The 20,464-nt window shown below is 46.8% G+C and overlaps 1 protein-coding gene and 1 long non-coding RNA gene across 3 annotated transcripts in view; one reads left to right on the top strand and one right to left on the bottom strand.

The window, feature by feature from the left end:
• The window catches only part of LOC134933432 (uncharacterized), a 52,631-nt gene that overhangs the window by 12,504 nt on the left and 19,663 nt on the right, over nucleotides 1–20,464 (top strand). The window lies entirely within an intron of this gene.
• The window catches only part of ARSI (arylsulfatase family member I), a 35,424-nt gene continuing 22,330 nt past the window's right edge, over nucleotides 7,371–20,464 (bottom strand). For both annotated transcript variants that reach the window (XM_063928637.1, XM_063928636.1), the window contains one exon: nucleotides 7,371–9,094. In XM_063928637.1, coding sequence (XP_063784707.1) covers nucleotides 7,690–9,094 — 1,405 coding nt within the window. In that variant the 3' untranslated portion in view covers nucleotides 7,371–7,689. The remainder of the gene's footprint in view (nucleotides 9,095–20,464) is intronic.

A 20,464-nucleotide genomic window follows, 5' to 3' on the forward strand; every position in this document is an offset into this window, starting at 1 on the left:
CCCCACGTGACTCCTGTCACTAAGGTCCCTTCAGCCAATCAGGAAGCGCTACTACGTGGCGCTCACCTGATTGGCTGTGCGCTGTCTGAACTCAGACAGCGCATCGCACAGCTCCCTTCATTATATTCAATGGTGGGAACTTTGCGGCTAGCGGTGGGGTCACCCGCCGGTCAGCGGCTGACCGCGGGTAACCCCCGCAGACGGCAAAGTTCCCACCATTGTAAGTAATGGAGAAAGCTGTGCGATGCGCTGTCACAGCACAGACAGCGCACAGCCAATCAGGTGAGCGCCACGTAGTAGCGCTTCCTGATTGGCTGAAGGGACCTTTCTGTGACAGCTGTCACGGAGAGGACTCTCAGCATTCGGGGTAAGGGGTCCCATGTGTAAGCCCTGTAAGCCCTTTCAGTCCGTTTGGTCGGGTGTCCGGTTTGTTGTTTTTTTACAAGTACGTGGATTTATCTCTGGACCCTGGTTGAGGTGAGTATATTGATCTTTTCTTTTCAGGTATCCGTGGATCCGTGGATTCTACATGGAGAAGAGGACCGATGTCGGCGTGTGAACATAGGTAAGTATGTGTGTGTCGACGTATGAAATAAAGTTTTACTTTCACGGTGTGTGTGTCCTGTTTTTATTTGGGTATTTTTTTCCCAGTAGTACTACAGGTAACAGCGGGCCCGTTTTTCTCCCGCATGCTGGTACTTGTGGTTCTCCAAGTACCAGCTTGCGGGGGAGGCTTGCAGGGACTTGTAGTACTACTGGAAAAAACAATATTCAGACATTTTACTCCAGGCTATCAGCCTCCCATCCGCAGCCCATTGGATGGGGGGGACAGCCTCGGGCTTCACCCCTGGCCCTTGGGTGGCTGGGGGGGGGGGGACCCCTTGATTGAAGGGGTCCCCACTTCCCCAGGGTACCCCGGCCAGGGGTGACTAGATGGATATTTAATGCCACGGCCGCAGGGCACTGTATAAAAGTGACCCCCGGCTGTGGCATTATCTGTCCAGCTAGTGGAGCCCGATGCTGGTGTGAAAAATACGGGGGACCCCTACTCGTTTTGTCCCCCGTATTTTTTGCACCAGCACCAGGCGCAGAGCCCGGTGCTGGTTTTAAAAATACGGGGGATCCCCTGTCAATTTTCCCCCCGCATTTTTAGAACCAGGACCAGCTCGAAGAGCCCGAGGCTGGTTATGCTTTGGAGGGGGGACCCCACGCCATTTTTTTCAGGGATTTTACCATCCATCTATAAAAATAAAATAAAAAAATATTATTTTAAAAAATATATAAATATTACTTGTGCCTCCAAAAAAGACAAACCAAGTACCTAATCCCTTCTAATATAAAAAGATCTGATATTACCAAGGAAAAAAAAAACAAAAAAACATGTTTTAATTTTTTTTTATTGGTTTCACCCTCCAAAGTGTGGCGGATTGGGCCAGGTGTTTGTGTCGGCCACTTGGGTCGCTTAGCTTAGCCATCCAGCGACCTCGGTGCAAATTTTAGGACTAAAAATAATATTGTGAGGTGTGAGGTGTTCAGAATAGACTGAAAATGAGTGGAAAATATGGTTATTGAGGTTAATAATACTTTGGGATCAAAATGACTCCCAAATTCTATGATTTAAGCTGTTTTTTAGGGTTTTTTGAAAAAACACCCGAATCCAAAACACACCCGAATCCGACAAAAAAAATTTGGTGAGGTTTTGCCAAAACGCGTTCGAACCCAAAACACGGCTGCGGAACCGAACCCAAAACCAAAACACAAAACCCGAAAAATTTCCGGTGCACATCTCTAATTATGAGCACATTATATGATACACCTTCAGAATTTAGGAAACTATATCATTCTTTAGAAAGATATACAGTATTTTCTTGCTTATTACACCAATCATCTGCAATCACAGGATAAGTGGCAAAGTAATCAGAATCAGCTTTATTGGCCAGGTATACTTGCGTATACTAGGAATTTGTCTTCGGTTTGTTATACAACAGCCAAGTAGGTAACAGATAAGCAGGTGGGGGGGCAAGTAAAGTCACACAGATAGGTATACCGTAGGGACACAAGTTAGTTACATGTACGTCTAGTCAGTCAATGATCAGGAGTTCAGCAGGCGGACCGCTTGGGGAAAGAAACTTTTGAAGCTTTTGGTGGAGCTGGCGGGGACGGCCCTGTAACGCCTGCCTGAAGGAAGCAAGTTAAACATGCTGATAGCTGGGGTGTAGCTGGTCTTTTACTATCTTCATTGCCCGCTTTTTAGCTCTGGACAGGTACAGGTCGGCCCGATGATCTTCTCTGCGGTTCTGACCACCTTTTGGAGCCTGCATCTGTCCCTCGCGCTGGCGGAGCTGTACCATACGAGTATCGAGGAACCATACGAGTATCGAGGAGTATTTTCATATATGCAAATTATTTTGCATCTTATTCATTATGTCTATAAAAATGACCACATGTCCTCAAACAAAACAGGCCCCACGGGTGCGTCGGCCCACCGGGAATCTTCCCTGGAAACCCTATGGCCAATCCGCCTCTGGTAGCTAGTTACAACCTGATCATTAAAGGTAAAATTTTATACATCTTAAGGAACAAGAGCCAATTTATTTAAATGGATTTTATTGCTGTTTGAATAAGTAATATTATATTTATATTACTTACTATTTCTATCCGCATTCCATATCTGTCTTCAATCGCCCAGCGCAGTCATACAGATTTGTCTTTTTTTTATACAATAATAACTCACTGGCTCGTTTCGTAGAGAGTTCTGGTGGAGCTCCTCTTCTGAATCAGCCCCTATAATCCTACTCACTGTTGCAGTCAGTATGGCTCCTGAGACCAGGCTGTCTGCTCACACCACCCATGTAAGTGCCTCCACGTAACTTTCATTTTCTAGGCTATGCAGTTGGGCCCCATTAGTGTGTTCCCTTTGGGATATATATAAATGTATGTATCGCTGCAAACCTCCCTCCTCTGTGAGGAGTTTCATTAGATATACTCTCTATTGTATGTCGGTCACTGGAATGCTCTCAGTATTGTTTAGGAGTCACCTCAAGCCTCAGTTTTGTTTAGAGGTATTTTAGTAATGAGAATGCCACCTCTGCTTTGCACTATGGGCCTAATTCAAGGTTGATTGCAAAACATTTTCCTCTAATGGGCAAAACCATGTGCAGTGCAGGTGGGGCAGATATAACATGTACAGAGAGAGTTAAATATGGGCGGGTTATATTGTTTCTGTGCAGGGTAAATACTGGCTGCTTTATTTTTACACTGCAATTTAGATTTCAGTTAGAAAACACCCCACCCAAATCTAATTCTCTCTGAACATGTTATATCTGCCCCAACTGCACTGCACATGGTTGGTTTTGCCGATTAGAAGAAAATGCTGTTTTTCAGTCAACCTTGAATTAGGGCCTATATACTGTATGAGTCCACGGAATGTTTTCTGTATCATACATAGGTCATGAACATATCATACACAATAAAATATGCTTATAACAGTCCCTGCCGTTCTCAACGTTTCCAAGCCCACTAAAATGTTGATAGCCATTTACTGTGATACTGACGCATTTCGCATGGACGTAACCCTGACGCATGACTATCACTCCTACTCCAGGTCCTATGCAAAATTGCTCCCAATCTATGGATATGTGCATGAAGGTGATTAGATTTTTTTAGTTAAATAATTAGAATATGAACATTTTTGTTAATTTTTTCCAATTGATCTTAGCTGTAACGAAACTAGGTGGTCAAAAAGAGGTGGAGACAATATTTTTGTGCTGCACAATTGGCTATTATCTGTCACATGGTCCTAGTGCAGCATAAACTCTAAATAGAGATTTAAGCTCTACATGACATCAGTATGATGAAAGATTTTTTTAAATTATGTAAATAAGATTAAAAAAAGGCCTGCTGCAATATAATACACAGTGGCCAACATTGCAGTTGTGTTGCACAGGCCAGTCAGTGACTTGAGGGTGCTATACAAAAATACGCTAATGGCTGCAGGAGGCGGCTGAAGGAAAAATACACCTACTGCCAGCATCTTAGATCGAAGAAACAGCGTGGAATCACCATGGCAACGATCGGTCGCCATGATGGCAGCCTCAACTAACTGAGTAAGCCTAAACTTAGTCAAAATGGCCGCCTCCTGCCTGCTTGTGAGGCCTGTAATTGTGCGTCGGGAGGCGCAGACACTACTACTAGTCTCTCCACTCCCAGAAAACAGGGCCGATGCTTCCGTTTCCGGGAAAAGCAGGCAGCATTTCCCTGTCCCTGCTCTCATACGGCTTGGGGGCACTGCGTGTATTCTTGGCGGACTCGTTGTGCACATGTGCGGTACGGTTCCTGCGCACACGTTGTCCCACAAACATTGGGATGTATATAAACCATTGTGTTTACAGCTCTGAATCAATAAGTAACTTATAAATCATGTTTACATAAAAAAAGTTGTTTTAATATCCAAGAAACCATAAGATTTTCTTTTTTTAAATCCATAAACAATTTTATAAAAAAAACCAGTCATGTCTATTATTCAGCTTGGTTTTTATTATCAATCCATATTTTAAAAGGATTTTCTATTCCATTTAATTGCCGTGTCAAAGGCACTTCTAATGTTCCACATAGCACTTGATAAATCATCTTCCTACTTGAATGAGTCACCTTCTCTCAAAGCCTTCAGGCTCTGCATGTCTTATTGTATTGCACAAATCCAACGTGTTCTACGGTTTTATATTTTGCTCATTTATAAATGAGCAAATGTCACTATATTACCATTTCCAGGGGGTTTATTGCATGACTGCCATATGGTCAAAATTCCAATAATGGTTTATACTGTATGCAGTAGGCAGACATTTTATGGCCCGCTCACTCCTCAGTGATGTCACCCATTTCCAGAGGATTCATTGGCTGGCTGCTGGATTGGACACAAAATGGCTGTTTCCACTACATGTAGGTGATGGGTATGTTACACACAAAGTAACTGTTCAATGCAGTAGATATCTAATAGAAAATGAACGTAAATCGGCCGTGTTATATTCACCCACATGCGGAATTGTACACATCTCTGCTGATGGACTGCAGTGCCCATAGCTGTAAACTAGGTTTAATACCTGTCATCATTACCAGTGCATCCCTAGTGTAAAATATCCATCTGAAAATAGCTGTAATTTAATTACCGTGGGCCTGACTCAGATTTGTACATTAACATATACATTAATGGTTTACATACAAATCCGATTTTTAGGGGTCTCGTGATATAACTCACAGCCCCCCGTCATTTGCCCCTGGCTGAGGGGCACGATAGCCCCCACCACCACCACATCCGCCTGGCGTAAAATTATTATTATTTTTAACATCAATTTGTATATGGGGGCTCATCTCTATCCCTAATGCACCGTCAGACAGATAAGGGGGGAGAGTGATGGCTACAGGTGCGTTACAGTAGGGAACAGTCCTGTCCTAACAGTGCTGGGGTGAAGAAGACACCAATGAGGCCGCGTCTGGATATCTGCCAGCCAATGTTAGCTGTGAGGGAAGGGAGGGGGGCGGGGCCTTCCTGTTGCTACACACATGCTCTAGTCTAGGAGATTATGGGGAAGGTGTATCAAACATTGGAAAGTACGAAACAATCAGCTTGTAACTGCTATGTTACAGGCTGTGTTTGAAAAATGACATTTAAGAGCTGATTTGTTGTTACTAAGGGGTCTATTCATGCAGCAGTGAAAAGCCCTGTTTTGCGTTAAACAGGGCTTTTCTCTGCTTACCGCAATTCACAGAGCCGGTTACCGTGGAGAAGTCTCTGACTTCTCCAGCGGTACCCCCGCTCTCTGCCTGAATCGCATCACCATAGCTTTGTATGGTGAGCACGATTCATGAAGGTGCGGAAAGCCCTACTTTCCGCTTCTCCATGGAGTTCAGGTTCGCCATCTGAGGACGGCGTAACCTGAACTGTAGTGCGGAGACAGCAGGGAAGCTCAATGCTTCCCTGATCGCTGCTCGGCACCTCGTGCTGGCTCCGCCCCCCGACCTCCCAGCAACCACTGCGGCCGGCCGGGAGGTCAACACCCTGCGCATGCGCAAAGGGACCCGCCGCTGGACTCCGCGCATCGCAGGGAGGAACCGCTGGAGAAGACCTCACCGCAGGAGCCCCAGACACCGCAGCGCATCGTCGGAAGGATGAGTATACATGAATTGCTACTTATTACAGCTATACATCGCATCGAAGAGATGCGATGTATAGTGATAAGTAGCAATTCGGTTTTCGTTTTCTGTATGAATAGACCCCTTTATCTCATACTTGCCTACCTGACCCTCTCCATGAGGGAGAAAATGCTCTGTTCCTGGACTTTCCTGGTAATGTATGATTGCCATCACCTGTAGTGAAACACCTTTCTTATCAATTAACCAGGAAAGTCCAGGAACATAGCATTTTCTCCCTCATGGAGTGGGTCAGGTAGGCAAGTATGCTTTATCTCTCTCCAAGCTTTGATACATCTCCTCCTATAATATCTTGGTATGGTGGGAACTGCCATTGTGTGAGGAGAAATGATTATTTGCACCAGTCATTCTATGACAGGTACTGGAGACTGCAGAAGTCTACATACAGCCATCCCAATGAAAATGAAAAACCCTGCATGAGTTACTCTAGATCACAGGTTCTCAAACTCGGTCCTCAGGACCCCACACAGTGCATGTTTTGCAGGTAACCCAGCAGGTGCACAGGTGTATTAATTACTCACTGACACATTTTAAAAGGTCCACAGGTGGAGCTAATTATTTCACTTGCGATTCTGTGAGGAGACATGCAAAACATGCACCGTGTGGGGTCCTGAGGACCGAGTTTGAGAACCTATGCTCTAGATCAGAGGTTCTCAAACTCGGTCCTCGGGGGCACACACAGTGCATGTTTTGCAGGTCTCCTCACAGAATCGCAAGTGAAATAATTAGCTCCACCTGTGGACCTTTTAAAATGTGTCAGTGAGTAATTAATACACCTGTGCACCTGCTGGGTTACCTGCAAAACATGCACTGTGTGTGCCCCCGAGGACCGAGTTTGAGAACCTCTGCTCTAGATACACTGCAAAAGAGTGTATGTAACAGACTACTGGAAATAGGATGGGGGTCGTATTTTCAAAATAGCCCATTTGTGCTGATTTGTTCCATCGAACTATAAAAACTCAATAAAGTTTAACATAGGCCTTAACAAACAAACAAACAAACATGTAAACGATGTACATAGACAGCAATAGCACAAATGCCATTATGCTAGGAATGATGATTGAATATAGACTGTCCCCTTGGCAGTAAAAAAAATAAAAATATATATATATATATATATATATATATATATATATTTGTGAATGTTACAAAGAAATCCTTCATTCTGGAACAATTTGTATTTAATTATTCAATTCCTTTACGGTAAGTAGTCAAAAATGTGTATATTTTCCCTTTAATATTTCTAGTTTCAGTCTATTTGGTTACATGCATCTCAACCGTATGAAAGTGTCGTCCTTAGAGTCAGCCCAGATTGCATATTGTATGGCCAGTTCAATAATGGCTCAGCGTTTTTTTCTGTTGTCCACAAATGTGTTATTCTATGTTGGTTTTAGTCCACTTTTAATTCAAAACAAACAAACATCCAAACTCCCTGGACTCTTAGTGCACACTAAATGTCAAAATAGTTGCTACGTTAGCTATTTAGATGCGATTGGACATGAGACGTGTGTTCAGCTTTTTGAAGAAAGATCTTAACTTGCAAATCTTGCATTTCTTTTTCTTGTTCTTTAAATGTCCACCTCGTATCAAGTTTTCTTCTTCTTCCTCCTCATCTTCCTCACTGGCCCATGGTCCCCATGCACCCCCATTGAGTTCTGGATTACCTCTCGGGTCCTCATTTGGATAACGCACAGGAATAGCACTACGGTTATAGAAAGCCAAGCGTGCCAGTAGCTCCTTGACCACTTCAGGCTTCTGTGCAGATAAGTCATGGCGTTCGTAAGGGTCTGCAGTGATATTGAAGAGCCACACAGACTTACGGGCTCCATCTGTATGGCGTTCTAAGTTCCACCAGGTCCCAGGAAAGTTGGTGAGCGTCTGGGGTGGAATCCAATCACTGTAACCTGGATCTCCAGTTAACAACTTAAAATCTTTGACTCTGATAGAGGCCTGGACAGCAGTATTCCATACTCCCTGACCTTCTTCCATAGACCCGGACCTGGCAAGGTTATATAAAGGATCAATGTTGTGCAGAATTTCAGTCCGAGGCGATTCCTTTCCTTCGCTGATAGATGACCACATGTCATAGCCATCCAATCCTTCTGTGTCTGAAATGTTTCCTCCAGCCAACTTCACCAAGGTGGGATACCAGTCTGTAATATGCATCAAAGTCCGACTAGTCCTTCTTTTCTTTTTTATCAAGGGGCTATGGACAAAACCCAAGCTCCTAATGCCTCCCTCCCAGTATGTTCCTTTGCGGCCCCTTAAAGGCCAATTGCTTCCACCAGAAAATGTCTGACCACCATTGTCTGATGAGAATATGATAATGCTGTTGTCATAGTAACCATACTTTTTCAATGCCCGGGTGATGTTTTTCACAGCTGCATCCATGCAGGTTACCATAGCAGCATACTTGCGCCTTGCTACATTGCCCATATTCCTATATTGGTATATATACTCTCGAGGGGACTGTAGAGGAGTGTGCACAGCCTGGAAGGATATGTATAAAAATACTGGTTGTTGGGGGTTATGGGAAGCCAAGATGTGACTTACACGCTGGGAATACATGATTGTGGAGTACTTGCCAGCAAGATCCCAAGCCACATTCTCCCCCTCATGCAGATCAAAGCCACAGACTCCTGGTCCATCACAGTTGTCGTAGGTATAATAGTCCACATTGCCAGTCAAAGAACCAAGGAAGGTGTCAAAGCCACGTCTTGTTGGTAGGCATTCTTTCTTGTAAAAGCCCAAGTGCCACTTCCCCACCATGTGTGTTGCATAGCCGGCTTCCTGTAGTTTCTGGGGCAGTGTGACCTGATGTAGGGGTAAGCAGTTGGGTTGTCGTGGTCGTATAATGGAATGTTGCAACCCAGTGTGGATCTGATACCTAATAAAAAATAAAAAAAGATTGTGACAATAAGTTCATAGATATAGGTAGAGAAATTATGAGGAAGATTAGTTACAGATGTGTTCACGTTCACCTTAAAAAGCTATTTGCAGCAAATACGACTCATTTGTCGTAAATAGTACAGTATGTCAGTAACGATTTGCGGACATGTGTGCATGCAGCCGCTTCCATAGGGATGCGTACGCACGCAGCAGATGAAAAACTGCAAGATGAACAAGGACACATCTGTATATATTATCAATAAATTACATTGCTTACTTAATTATACTTGAAAAATACAGTCCTTCGTTTAGTCAATGATATGTCACACCCATAAATAGTACTCTTGTTGCATATGTAAGTGCGGGCAGCATATGGTATTCACTTTGTGTTCTATTGAGAATGCAGTGAAAGAAACTGCGGGCTATGCAGGCGTAGATTGATGGGTATATATGCCAGGCATATACTTTGCACCAAGTATAGGCTGTTTGAAGCGCACATGGATGATGATGATGATGATGAGTAGCAAATCAAGCGTATGGATAAGAGGTTGGTGGAGGACCACTAAGATGCATATTGGTGAATATATACATTTACGTACTTGCTCGCAAAGCCAGAGCACGTGTAGCCAATATGTACAATGGGGAAGAGTTTCTGTGAAACTCCAAATGAGGCCCTAAATGTGTAAGTTCAAAACCAATCTCTACAAGTTCTGAGTGGTGCAAAGATCAAGTCTTTTTGCAGAGTGTAAATGGGCGTGTGCACAAAATCATCCCTTAAAAGGTAAAGCAATCAATTAACCGCTGGACGGGATCCCGGTGGTCAATATATCGATGCCGGAATCCCGACACAAGCTGCAATACCGGCGGTCGGAGTCCTGCTCGCTGGCTGGTTCCCCCACTTTGGTGGTGGTCTGAAGGTCGCCACAGGCCCGAAGCATGGCGAGCGCAGCGTGGCTGTGAGGGGACGCGCTGTGCTCGACCCTGGCTAAGCAGTGATAAGAGTGGAGAAGTGAGCCAGTGGACAAGTTGCCCATGGCAACCAATCAGCACTGAAGTAACATCTATAATTTGCATACTATAAAATTATACAGAGTTGCTGATTGGTTGCCATGGGCAACTTCTCCGCTCTTATCACTGCTTAGTAAATGTCCCCCATAGTTGGAGTGGTGATGGCAGGGGGGGGCTGTCCTTCTGACCTTTGATACAGAGCCCAGTAATCTCTAGCCATGTCCCTGAAAGCAGAGAGTTTATGAGACATATATTTAATTTTACTGCCCCGTCCGATACACACTGTATTTTTCTGTGAACACTATAAAACAAATTAACAAAAAAACAAGGAAATTTTATTCATCTAAAGCACACCAGATAATATCAGCTTTCCCATGTGAAAGACACGGCAATTAGCAAAGAAGGCAGTATACTGACTGAGTAGTGCATTGCATGCTGTTTACTGTATACTGTATATTATGGTCGACAATCAACCATGCGGTGAGATGGTCTACTGCAGAGTGGGGCAAGGGCAATTTCCATTTAGTGGTGGCAGGTCCTGTTGCTGAGAAGAAAGTGAGTGAGGAGAGCAGTAATAAGTGATATCGGGGCTGTGGTAAGATCCATTTGGCAATGGTCAGTGGTAGAGTGGGGAAATATTTGTTAGATTTGTTAGAGGACTCGTTATATTCTATCCATTAATGGAGTGGTGCGGATTTCGTTTGAAAGTGTGGGAATGATAAAATTAGCAAATGCTCTACTTGGCAGTAGTGATGAGAAGAAGCCACTTACCAGATAAGCCAGAGGTTCCCATACTCGGTCCTTAAGGCACCCCAACAGTCCAGGTTTTAGGTATATCCATGGCTCAGCACAGACGGTTAAATCAAATTGACTAAGGTGCTAATTAAGTCACCTGTGGCCAAGCATGTATACATTTAAAACCATTGGGGTGCCTTGAGGACAGCGTTTGGAAACCTCTGAGTTAAGCAGTAAAAAATAAGAATTTACTTACCGATAATTCTATTTCTCGTAGTCCGTAGTGGATGCTGGGAACTCCGTAAGGACCATGGGGAATAGCGGCTCCGCAGGAGACTGGGCACAAAAAGAAAAGCTTTAGGACTACCTGGTGTGCACTGGCTCCTCCCCCTATGACCCTCCTCCAAGCCTCAGTTAGGATACTGTGCCCGGACGAGCGTACACAATAAGGAAGAATTTTGAATCCCGGGTAAGACTCATACCAGCCACACCAATCACACCGTACAACCTGTGATATGAACCCAGTTAACAGCATGATAACAGAGGAGCCTCTGGATAGATGGCTCACAACAACAATAACCCGATTTGTTAACAATAACTATGTACAAGTATTGCAGATAATCCGCACTTGGGATGGGCGCCCAGCATCCACTACGGACTACGAGAAATAGAATTATCGGTAAGTAAATTCTTATTTTCTCTGACGTCCTAGTGGATGCTGGGAACTCCGTAAGGACCATGGGGATTATACCAAAGCTCCCAAACGGGCGGGAGAGTGCGGATGACTCTGCAGCACCGAGTGAGAAAACTCCAGGTCCTCCTCAGCCAGAGTGTCAAATTTGTAAAATTTTACAAAAGTATTTGACCCTGACCAAGTAGCAGCTCGGCAGAGTTGTAAAGCCGAGACCCCTCGGGCAGCCGCCCAAGAGGAGCCCACCTTCCTTGTGGAGTGGGCTTTTACAGATTTTGGCTGTGGCAGGCCTGCCACAGAATGCGCAAGCTGAATTGTACTACAAATCCAGCGAGCAATAGTCTGCTTAGAAGCAGGAGCACCCAGCTTGTTGGGTGCGTACAGGATAAATAGCGAGTCAGATTTTCTGACTCCAGCCGTCCTGGAAACATATATTTTCAGGGCCCTGACAACGTCCAGCAACTTGGAGTCCTCCAAGTCCTTAGGTACCACAATAGGCTGGTTCAGATGAAACGCTGAAACCACCTTTGGGAGAAATTGAGGACGAGTCCTCAATTCTGCCCTGTCCGTATGAAAAATCAGGTAAGGGCTTTTACAGGATAAAGCCGCCAATTCGGACACACGCCTGGCTGAAGCCAGGGCTAACAGCATTACCACTTTCCATGTGAGATATTTTATTTCCACAGTGTTGAGTGGTTCAAACCAATGTGATTTTAGGAAATCCAAAACAACATTCAGATCCCAGGGTGCCACTGGAGGCACAAAAGGAGGCTGTATATGTAGCACTCCCTTAACAAACGTCTGGACTTCAGGCACTGAAGCCAGTTCTCTCTGAAAGAAAATCGACAGGGCCGAAATCTGGACCTTAATGGATCCTAACTTTAGGCCCATAGACACTCCTGCTTGCAGGAAATGCAGGAATCGACCCAGTTGAAATTCCTTCGTCGGGGCCTTTTTGGCCTCGCACCACGCAACATATTTCCGCCAGATGCGGTGATAATGCTTTGCGGTTACATCCTTTCTGGCTTTTATCAAAGTAGGGATGACTTCGTCTGGAATGCCTTTTTCCTTTAGGATCCGACGTTCAACCGCCATGCCATCAAACGCAGCCGCGGTAAGTCTTGGAACAGACAGGGTCCCTGCTGGAGCAGGTCCCTTCTCAGAGGTAGAGGCCACGGGTCCTCTGTGAGCATCTCTTGAAGTTCCGGGTACCAAGTCCTTCTTGGCCAATCCGGAGCCACGAGAATAGTTCTTACTCCTCCCCGCCGTATAATTCTCAGCACCTTGGGTATGAGAGGCAAAGGAGGGAACACATACACCGACTGGTACACCCACGGTGTTACCAGAGCGTCCACAGCTATTGCTTGAGGGTCCCTTGACCTGGTGCAATACCTGTCCAGTTTTTTGTTGAGGCGGGACGCCATCATGTCCACCTTTGGTTTTTCCCAACGGTTTATCATCATGTGGAAGACTTCTGGGTGAAGTCCCCACTCTTCCGGGTGGCGGTCGTGCCTGCTGAGGAAGTCTGCTTCCCAGTTGTCCACTCCCGGAATGAACACTGCCGACAGTGCTATCACATGATTTTCCGCCCAGCGAAGAATCCTTGCAGCTTCTGCCATTGCCCTCCTGCTTCTTGTGCCGCCCTGTCTGTTTACATGGGCGACTGCCGTGATGTTGTCCGACTGGATCAGCACCGGCTGACCTTGAAGCAGAGGTCTTGCTTGGCTTAGAGCATTGTAAATGGCTCTTAACTCCAGGATATTTATGTGAAGTGATGTCTCCAGGCTTGACCACAAGCCCTGGAAGTTTCTTCCCTGTGTGACTGCTCCCCAGCCTCGCAGGCTGGCATCCGTGGTCACCAGAACCCAGTCCTGAATGCCGAATCTGCGGCCCTCTAGAAGATGAGCACTCTGCAACAACCACAGGAGAGACACCCTTGTCCTTGGGGACAGGGTTATTCGCTGATGCATCTGAAGATGCGATCCGGACCATTTGTCCAGCAGGTCCCACTGGAATGTTCTTGCGTGGAATCTGCCGAATGGGATTGCTTCGTAGGAAGCTACCATTTTTCCCAGGACCCTTGTGCATTGGTGCACTGATACTTGGCCTGGTTTTAGGAGGTTTCTGACTAGCTCGGATAACTCTCTGGCTTTCTCTTCCGGGAGAAACACCTTTTTCTGGACTGTGTCCAGGATCATCCCTAGGAATAGAAGACGTGTCGTCGGGATCAGCTGCGATTTTGGGATATTGAGAATCCAACCGTGCTGCCGCAGCACTACTTGAGACAGTGCTACTCCGACTACCAACTGTTCCTTGGATCTTGCCCTTATCAGGAGATCGTCCAAGTAAGGGATAATTAAAACTCCCTTCCTTCGAAGGAGTATCATCATTTCGGCCATTACTTTGGTAAAGACCTGGGGCGCCGTGGACAATCCAAACGGCAGCGTCTGAAACTGATAGTGGCAGTTCTGTACCACAAACCTGAGGTACCCTTGGTGAGAAGGGTAAATTGGGACATGGAGGTAAGCATCCTTGATGTCCAGAGACACCATATAATCCCCTTCTTTCAGGTTCGCGATCACCGATCTGAGTGACTCCATCTTGAATTTGAACCTCTGTATGTAAGTGTTCAAAGATTTTAGATTTAGAATAGGTCTCACCGAGCCATCCGGCTTCGGTACCACAAACAGCGTGGAATAATACCCCTTTCCCTGTTGCAGGAGGGGTACCTTGATTATCACCTGCTGTGAATACAGCTTGTGAATGGCTTCCAATACCGCCTCCCTGTCGGAGGGAGACGTCGGTAAGGCAGACTTTAGGAAACGGCGAGGGGGAGACGCCTCGAATTCCAATTTGTACCCCTGAGATACCACTTGAAGGATCCAGGGATCCACTTGTGAGTGAGCCCACTGCGCGCTGAAATTCTTGAGACGGGCCCCCACCGTGCCTGAGTCCGCTTGTAGAGCCCCAGCGTCATGCTGAGCACTTGGCAGAAGCGGGAGAGGGCTTCTGTTCCTGGGAACTGGCTGTTTGCTGCAGCCTTTTTCCTCTCCCTCTGCCACGGGGCAGAAATGAGGCGCCTTTCGCCCGCTTGCCCTTATGGGGCCGAAAGGACTGCGCCTGATAATACGGCATCTTTTTATGTTGAGAGGCTACCTGGGGTAAAAATGTGGATTTCCCAGCAGTTGCCGTGGATACCAGGTCCGATAGACCTACCCCAAATAACTCCTCCCCTTTATAAGGCAATACTTCCATATGCCTTTTGGAATCAGCATCACCTGACCACTGCCGCGTCCATAACCCTCTTCTGGCAGATATGGACAGCGCACTTACTCTTGATGCCAGTCGGCAAATATCCCTCTGTGCATCACGCATATATAAAAACGCATCTTTTAAATGCTCTATAGTCAGTAATATAGTGTCCCTATCCAGGGTATCAATATTTTCAGTCAGGGAATCCGACCAAGCCACCCCAGCACTGCACATCCAGGCTGAGGCGATTGCTGGTCGCAGTATAACACCCGTGTGAGTGTATATACATTTTAGGATATTCTCCTGCTTTCTGTCAGCAGGTTCCTTAAGGGCGGCCGTATCCGGAGACGGTAGTGCCACCTGTTTTGACAAGCGTGTGAGCGCTTTATCCACCCTAGGAGGTGTTTCCCAACGTGCCCTATCCTCTGGCGGGAAGGGGTATGATGCCAATAACTTTTTAGGAATTATCAGTCTTTTATCGGGAGAAACCCACGCTTCATCACACACTTCATTTAATTCCTCAGAAGCAGGAAAAACTACAGGTAGTTTTTTCTCACCAAACATAATACCCTTTTTAGTGGTACTTGTACTATCAGAAATGTGTAAAACATTTTTCATTGCCTCAATCATGTAACGTGTGGCCCTACTGGAAGTCACATTCGTCTCTTCATCGTCGACACTGGAGTCAGTATCCGTGTCGGCGTCTGTATCTACCATCTGAGGTAGCGGGCGTTTTAGAGCCCCTGATGGTCTTTGAGACGCCTGGACAGGCACCAGCTGAGTAGCCGGCTGTCTCATGTCATCAACTGTCTTTTGTAAAGAGCTGACACTTTCACGTAAATCCTTCCATAAGCTCATCCACTCAGGTGTCGACTCCCTAGGGGGTGACATCACCAGTACAGGCAATTGCTCCGCCTCCACATCATTTTCCTCTTCATACATGTCGACACAGTCGTACCGACACACAGGACACACACAGGGAATGCTCTGATAGAGGACAGGACCCCACTAGCCCTTTGGGGAGACAGAGGGAGAGTATGCCAGCACACACCAGAGCGCTATATATATGTTGGGATAACACCAAATAGAGTGTTTTTCCCTTTATAGCTGCTGTGTATATTATACTGTGCCTAATTAGTGCCCCCCCCTCTTGTTTTACCCTTTTCTGTAGTGCAGGACTGCAGGGGAGAGTCAGGGAGACGTCCTTCCAGCGGAGCTGTGAGGGAAAATGGCGCCAGTGTGCTGAGGAGATAGGCTCCGCCCCCTTCTAGGCGGACTTTTCTCCCGCTTTTTTTCGGAATCTGGCAGGGGTTAATATACATCCATATAGCCCTGGGGGTTATATGTGATGTAATTTAGCCAGCCAAGGTGTTTATATTGCTGCTCAGGGCGCCCCCCCCCAGCGCCCTGCACCCATCAGTGACCGGAGCGTGTGGTGCATGAGGAGCAATGGCGCACAGCTGCAGTGCTGTGCGCTACCTTGGTGAAGACTGGTGTCTTCTGCCGCCGATTTTCCGGACCTCTTCTTGCTTCTGGCTCTGTAAGGGGGCCGGCGGCGCGGCTCTGGGACCGGACTCCGAGGCTGGGCCTGTGTTCGGTCCCTCTGGAGCTAATGGTGTCCAGTAGCCTAAGAAGCCCAAGCTGGCTGCAAGCAGGCAGGTTCGCTTCTTCTCCCCTTAGTCCCTCGATGCAGTGAGCCTGTTGCCAGCAGGTCTCACTGAAAATAAAAAACCTAAAACGAACTTTTCCTAAGAAGCTCAGGAGAGCCTCCTAGATTGCACCCAGCTCGGTCGGGCACAAAAATCTAACTGAGGCTTGGAGGAGGGTCATAGGGGGAGGAGCCAGTGCACACCAGGTAGTCCTAAAGCTTTTCTTTTTGTGCCTAGTCTCCTGCGGAGCTGCTATTCCCCATGGTCCTTACGGAGTTCCCAGCATCCACTAGGACGTCAGAGAAAAATATTTGGTGGATTAGTGTGTGAAATAATGACTTGATACTGAGCCAGTCTGTCAGTGGAGCAATCAGCGGGGTCCGGGCACAGATGTGGTTCTAAAGGTCAACATGTGAAAAAAGTTGACACAAGCAAAAGGTCAACACGGATATGGTTGACATGAGTTTTTATGTCTTTAGGGTGTTAAATTGTAGGTTTCAGCACATGAAACCCTAGTTAGAGTGCCGCGTCCCCTAGCATGGCGAGTGGCTTTGGGCAAGATGCCTCGCTCTGCTACCACTACGCTCAGCATAGGTTCCCAGTCCCAGTCCACGTGGATGGTAAAGTATGAAAAAGGTGAAAGAATGCTAAAAATAAAAAAAAAATAAAAACTCATGTTGACCATATGATGTGTGGACCATTGTTATGTTGATCATTTGAATCTGTCGACCTTTTGACCGAGTCGATCTTTTGACTGTCAACCTATACACCGGATACCGCCTGGCACTAGGGCAGATGGTGAGCCTTTCTGTGAGGTAAGGGGCTAGGGGGCAGAGTCTAGCTACATCGGTCTTCCCTGCTTGCGCTCCCCTTTAACGTGTGGGAGGCATAACATTTGATATGGGCCTATTTATTTATTATGAGGAGAAAAGCCATGTCTCTGTTAAATGGGCCTGAATGTATTGAATTCCAAGTTCAGCGGCCGTGTCGGATGCCTGCCGAACTCAGACTTTTTTTAAAGGGGCAATCATGTACACGGCGTGGTTTAGTCTTGTACATGATTGCCCCTTTAAAAAACGTCCGAGTTCGGCCGGCATCCCGCACGGCCGCTGAACTAGGGCTCCATTACATCCCAGTCATGATGAGAGTATCCTTACCACTGCCATCCGGTATTTATGTGCTGCTACGTAATACTCAGCCGCCGCGGCAATACAATATCCGTTTTATCACTGCTGCCTCTTAATAAATATGGGCCTTAGGATTTGGCACAATGCAAACCATGCTGTGATGCAAGGCGGCGCGCTGCAGTGGCATTTATGTATTTTGCAGGGAAAACACGGGTTCAGTATCTCCCGATGGACGGTATGCCGGTGGTCAGAATACTGACAGCCCCCTCTAAAGTACCCTAACCCTCCTCTGTCCCCTACCCTGACCCTCCTTGTTGGCGCCTAACCCTAACCCTCCCGGGTGGTGCCTAACCCTAACCTCGCCTTCTGTGTGCCTAACCCTAACCCTCCCTGATGCCTAACCTACCTGGCCCTGCCCCCTAATCCCCGCCTCAGGCCTAAACCGAATACACCCAACCCCCCTTCCAGCGCGCGGTAGGATGCCAGCTGTCAGGACAATCTGGATACCGGCTGTCGGTATTGTGACGCCGGTATCCCATGCAAGGTTGGTATCTAGACGCCGGGATTGCGGTATCCTTCAGGATCCCGGCGTCAGTATATTGACCGCCGGGATCACGTCCATCGGTAAGCCAACTGCTTCCCGAAAACACAGCCTACATGTGCCTGTAAACAATGGACAGCTTTATTTTTACATGGTAACTAATAGTGTCATACAGAGTGATGCATCCGCACAGAAATCCCATATACTGTGCAAACATCGGCAAACGTCACAGCCAGGAGGATCTGTATTGAGACGTTCACAGATCCAAGGAACTGACTATATAGGCGCTGCAGTGATCGCAGTTAATTCCATTGCCGCAGCCCTGAGTAACTCTGTGATCGTGCATGTTTTTTGTATACGGGATTACAGTTACAGGCTGACGAATGCCCCGAAAACACCGATGTTATTGCCGCCCGTTACCTCCCACAGACAGTCCCTGTCTGTCAATTCCTTTGCTAATGAATCCTCTCTGTGACCATCATCGCAAGTGAATCGCCACACGTGCGCAGTCAGATCGCTCACCTCTCTATATATCAGCACTGCATAAATTCTGAATTAGGCAGGTTGTGCGGAGTGGGCCCCGTGTGCACTGCACACCCTGCAGCCATTATAGCATACATATTGACTTGGCTGCCCCCTCCTCCAGGGGAGTGGCCGGTGTGAAGGTGGGCTGTCCGGGGGGGCATGGCGGCATGATCGTGTCATCATGGATCCCCCCCCCACTGAGGGCAGGGCTACAATGACACAATTCAGAATGAATCATACCGTAGGGTGCCCTCGTACCCCCATCTTCGCTCTGTTGTTGGCCACAGCAGAGCCGGATTAAGGCTTCGGGGGGCCCGGGGTACATAAAACAAGGGGGCCCTAAGGTCTAAGATATATATATATATATATATATATATACACACACAGCAGAATAGCTTGGCACTCAGGACAAACTGCAAAATGTAGGGTGCCTTCCCAAAGAAATTAATAATCACCAGTATGTTACGTATAAGAATGAGGCGACACTCCAGGGTAAGTCAAGAATCCCGTGTATTAATAATTCAGCATAATTCCAAACATGTCAACGTTTCAAGGTCCGCAGACCTTTTCGTCAGGACGTACAGCAAAGAGTTTTATCACTCGTTGATAAATGGGCCCCTAAGTTACCGTAACAACAGAGCAGTCTGCTGTGCATTGTGACCTTGTTGTGCCATCCTAACAGCACCCAACACCAACATCCAATCACGTCCTTGATTCCTGAATTCAAATTGCTGTGATGACTTTGCTCGAGGTACGGCACTGTGCTGCTTTGTCACAGCGTTCTCATTTACTGTGCACACATCCTGGTTTTATGTTATAACCTTGGGGGTCATTCCGAGTTGATCGCTCGCTGCCGATTTTCGCAGCACAGTTACAAAAAATGGCAAAACTGCGCATGCGTATGCACCGCAATGCGCACGCGCGTCGTACGGGTACAAACAGCATCGTTACTGTACAATGCTTCTAGCGAAGAATCGATTCGCACAACCGATTGACAGGAAGAGGGCGTTTATGAGTGTCAACTGACCGTTTTCTGGGAATGGTAGGGAAAACGCAGGCGTGTCCAGGCATTTGCAGGGCAGGTGTCTGACGTAAATTCCGGGACCGGACAGGCTGAAGTCATCGCAAGGGCTGAGTAAGTTCAGACCTACTCAGAAACTGCACATGCGATCGCACACTTGCAAAGCGAAAATACACTCCCCCGTGGGCGGCGACTATGCGTTTGCACGGCTGCAAAAAGTAGCTAGCGAGCGATCAACTCGGAATGAGGGCCTTTGTGTTTTATGACAATGAGTGGCATCTGTGGAAGCCTTCTCCTTGCCCAGTGCTCCGCATTAAACAGGCTGCTAGGTAGGCATATCCTATCTTTCCCAGAACCAGGAAGTTCATTCCAAAGAGAGATTTGTATCTGCAGCAGAATTCCTACACCTAAAGTCAAATTGGTCCTTGTGAACAGAAAGAACACTGCAACCTGTATTCTTACGTCTTTTTTTTTTTTGTAATACAGTTTAACCTCTGCCATGCACGTTATAAAAATGTCCTTAAACTGCTCAGATGACTTTTGGGCAGAGGCTTCAAGCACCATGTTCTCAGTTACTTGCCATGTTCCCTCATTTGAAGGGTTAAAGCAAGTGGGAAAGGAGCCAAGTTCCTTTTTGGCAAGGGCTGCTGGCTACACAAGTGCTCTCTTGTTTACATATGCAGTAACTTTAAGCCCTCTGCACAGGACCCTCTAGGATATCTGCTCCTAGCCTTTGCCAGTCGAATTTCCACAAGCCCGATATAGGGAATACTGTTATGGGCTGTGTCTGTACGACAAAGTAGCGAGTTCAATACGTGG

This window comes from Pseudophryne corroboree, chromosome 6, assembly GCF_028390025.1.
Source record: "Pseudophryne corroboree isolate aPseCor3 chromosome 6, aPseCor3.hap2, whole genome shotgun sequence".
Classification (NCBI taxonomy): Eukaryota; Metazoa; Chordata; class Amphibia; order Anura; family Myobatrachidae; genus Pseudophryne; species Pseudophryne corroboree.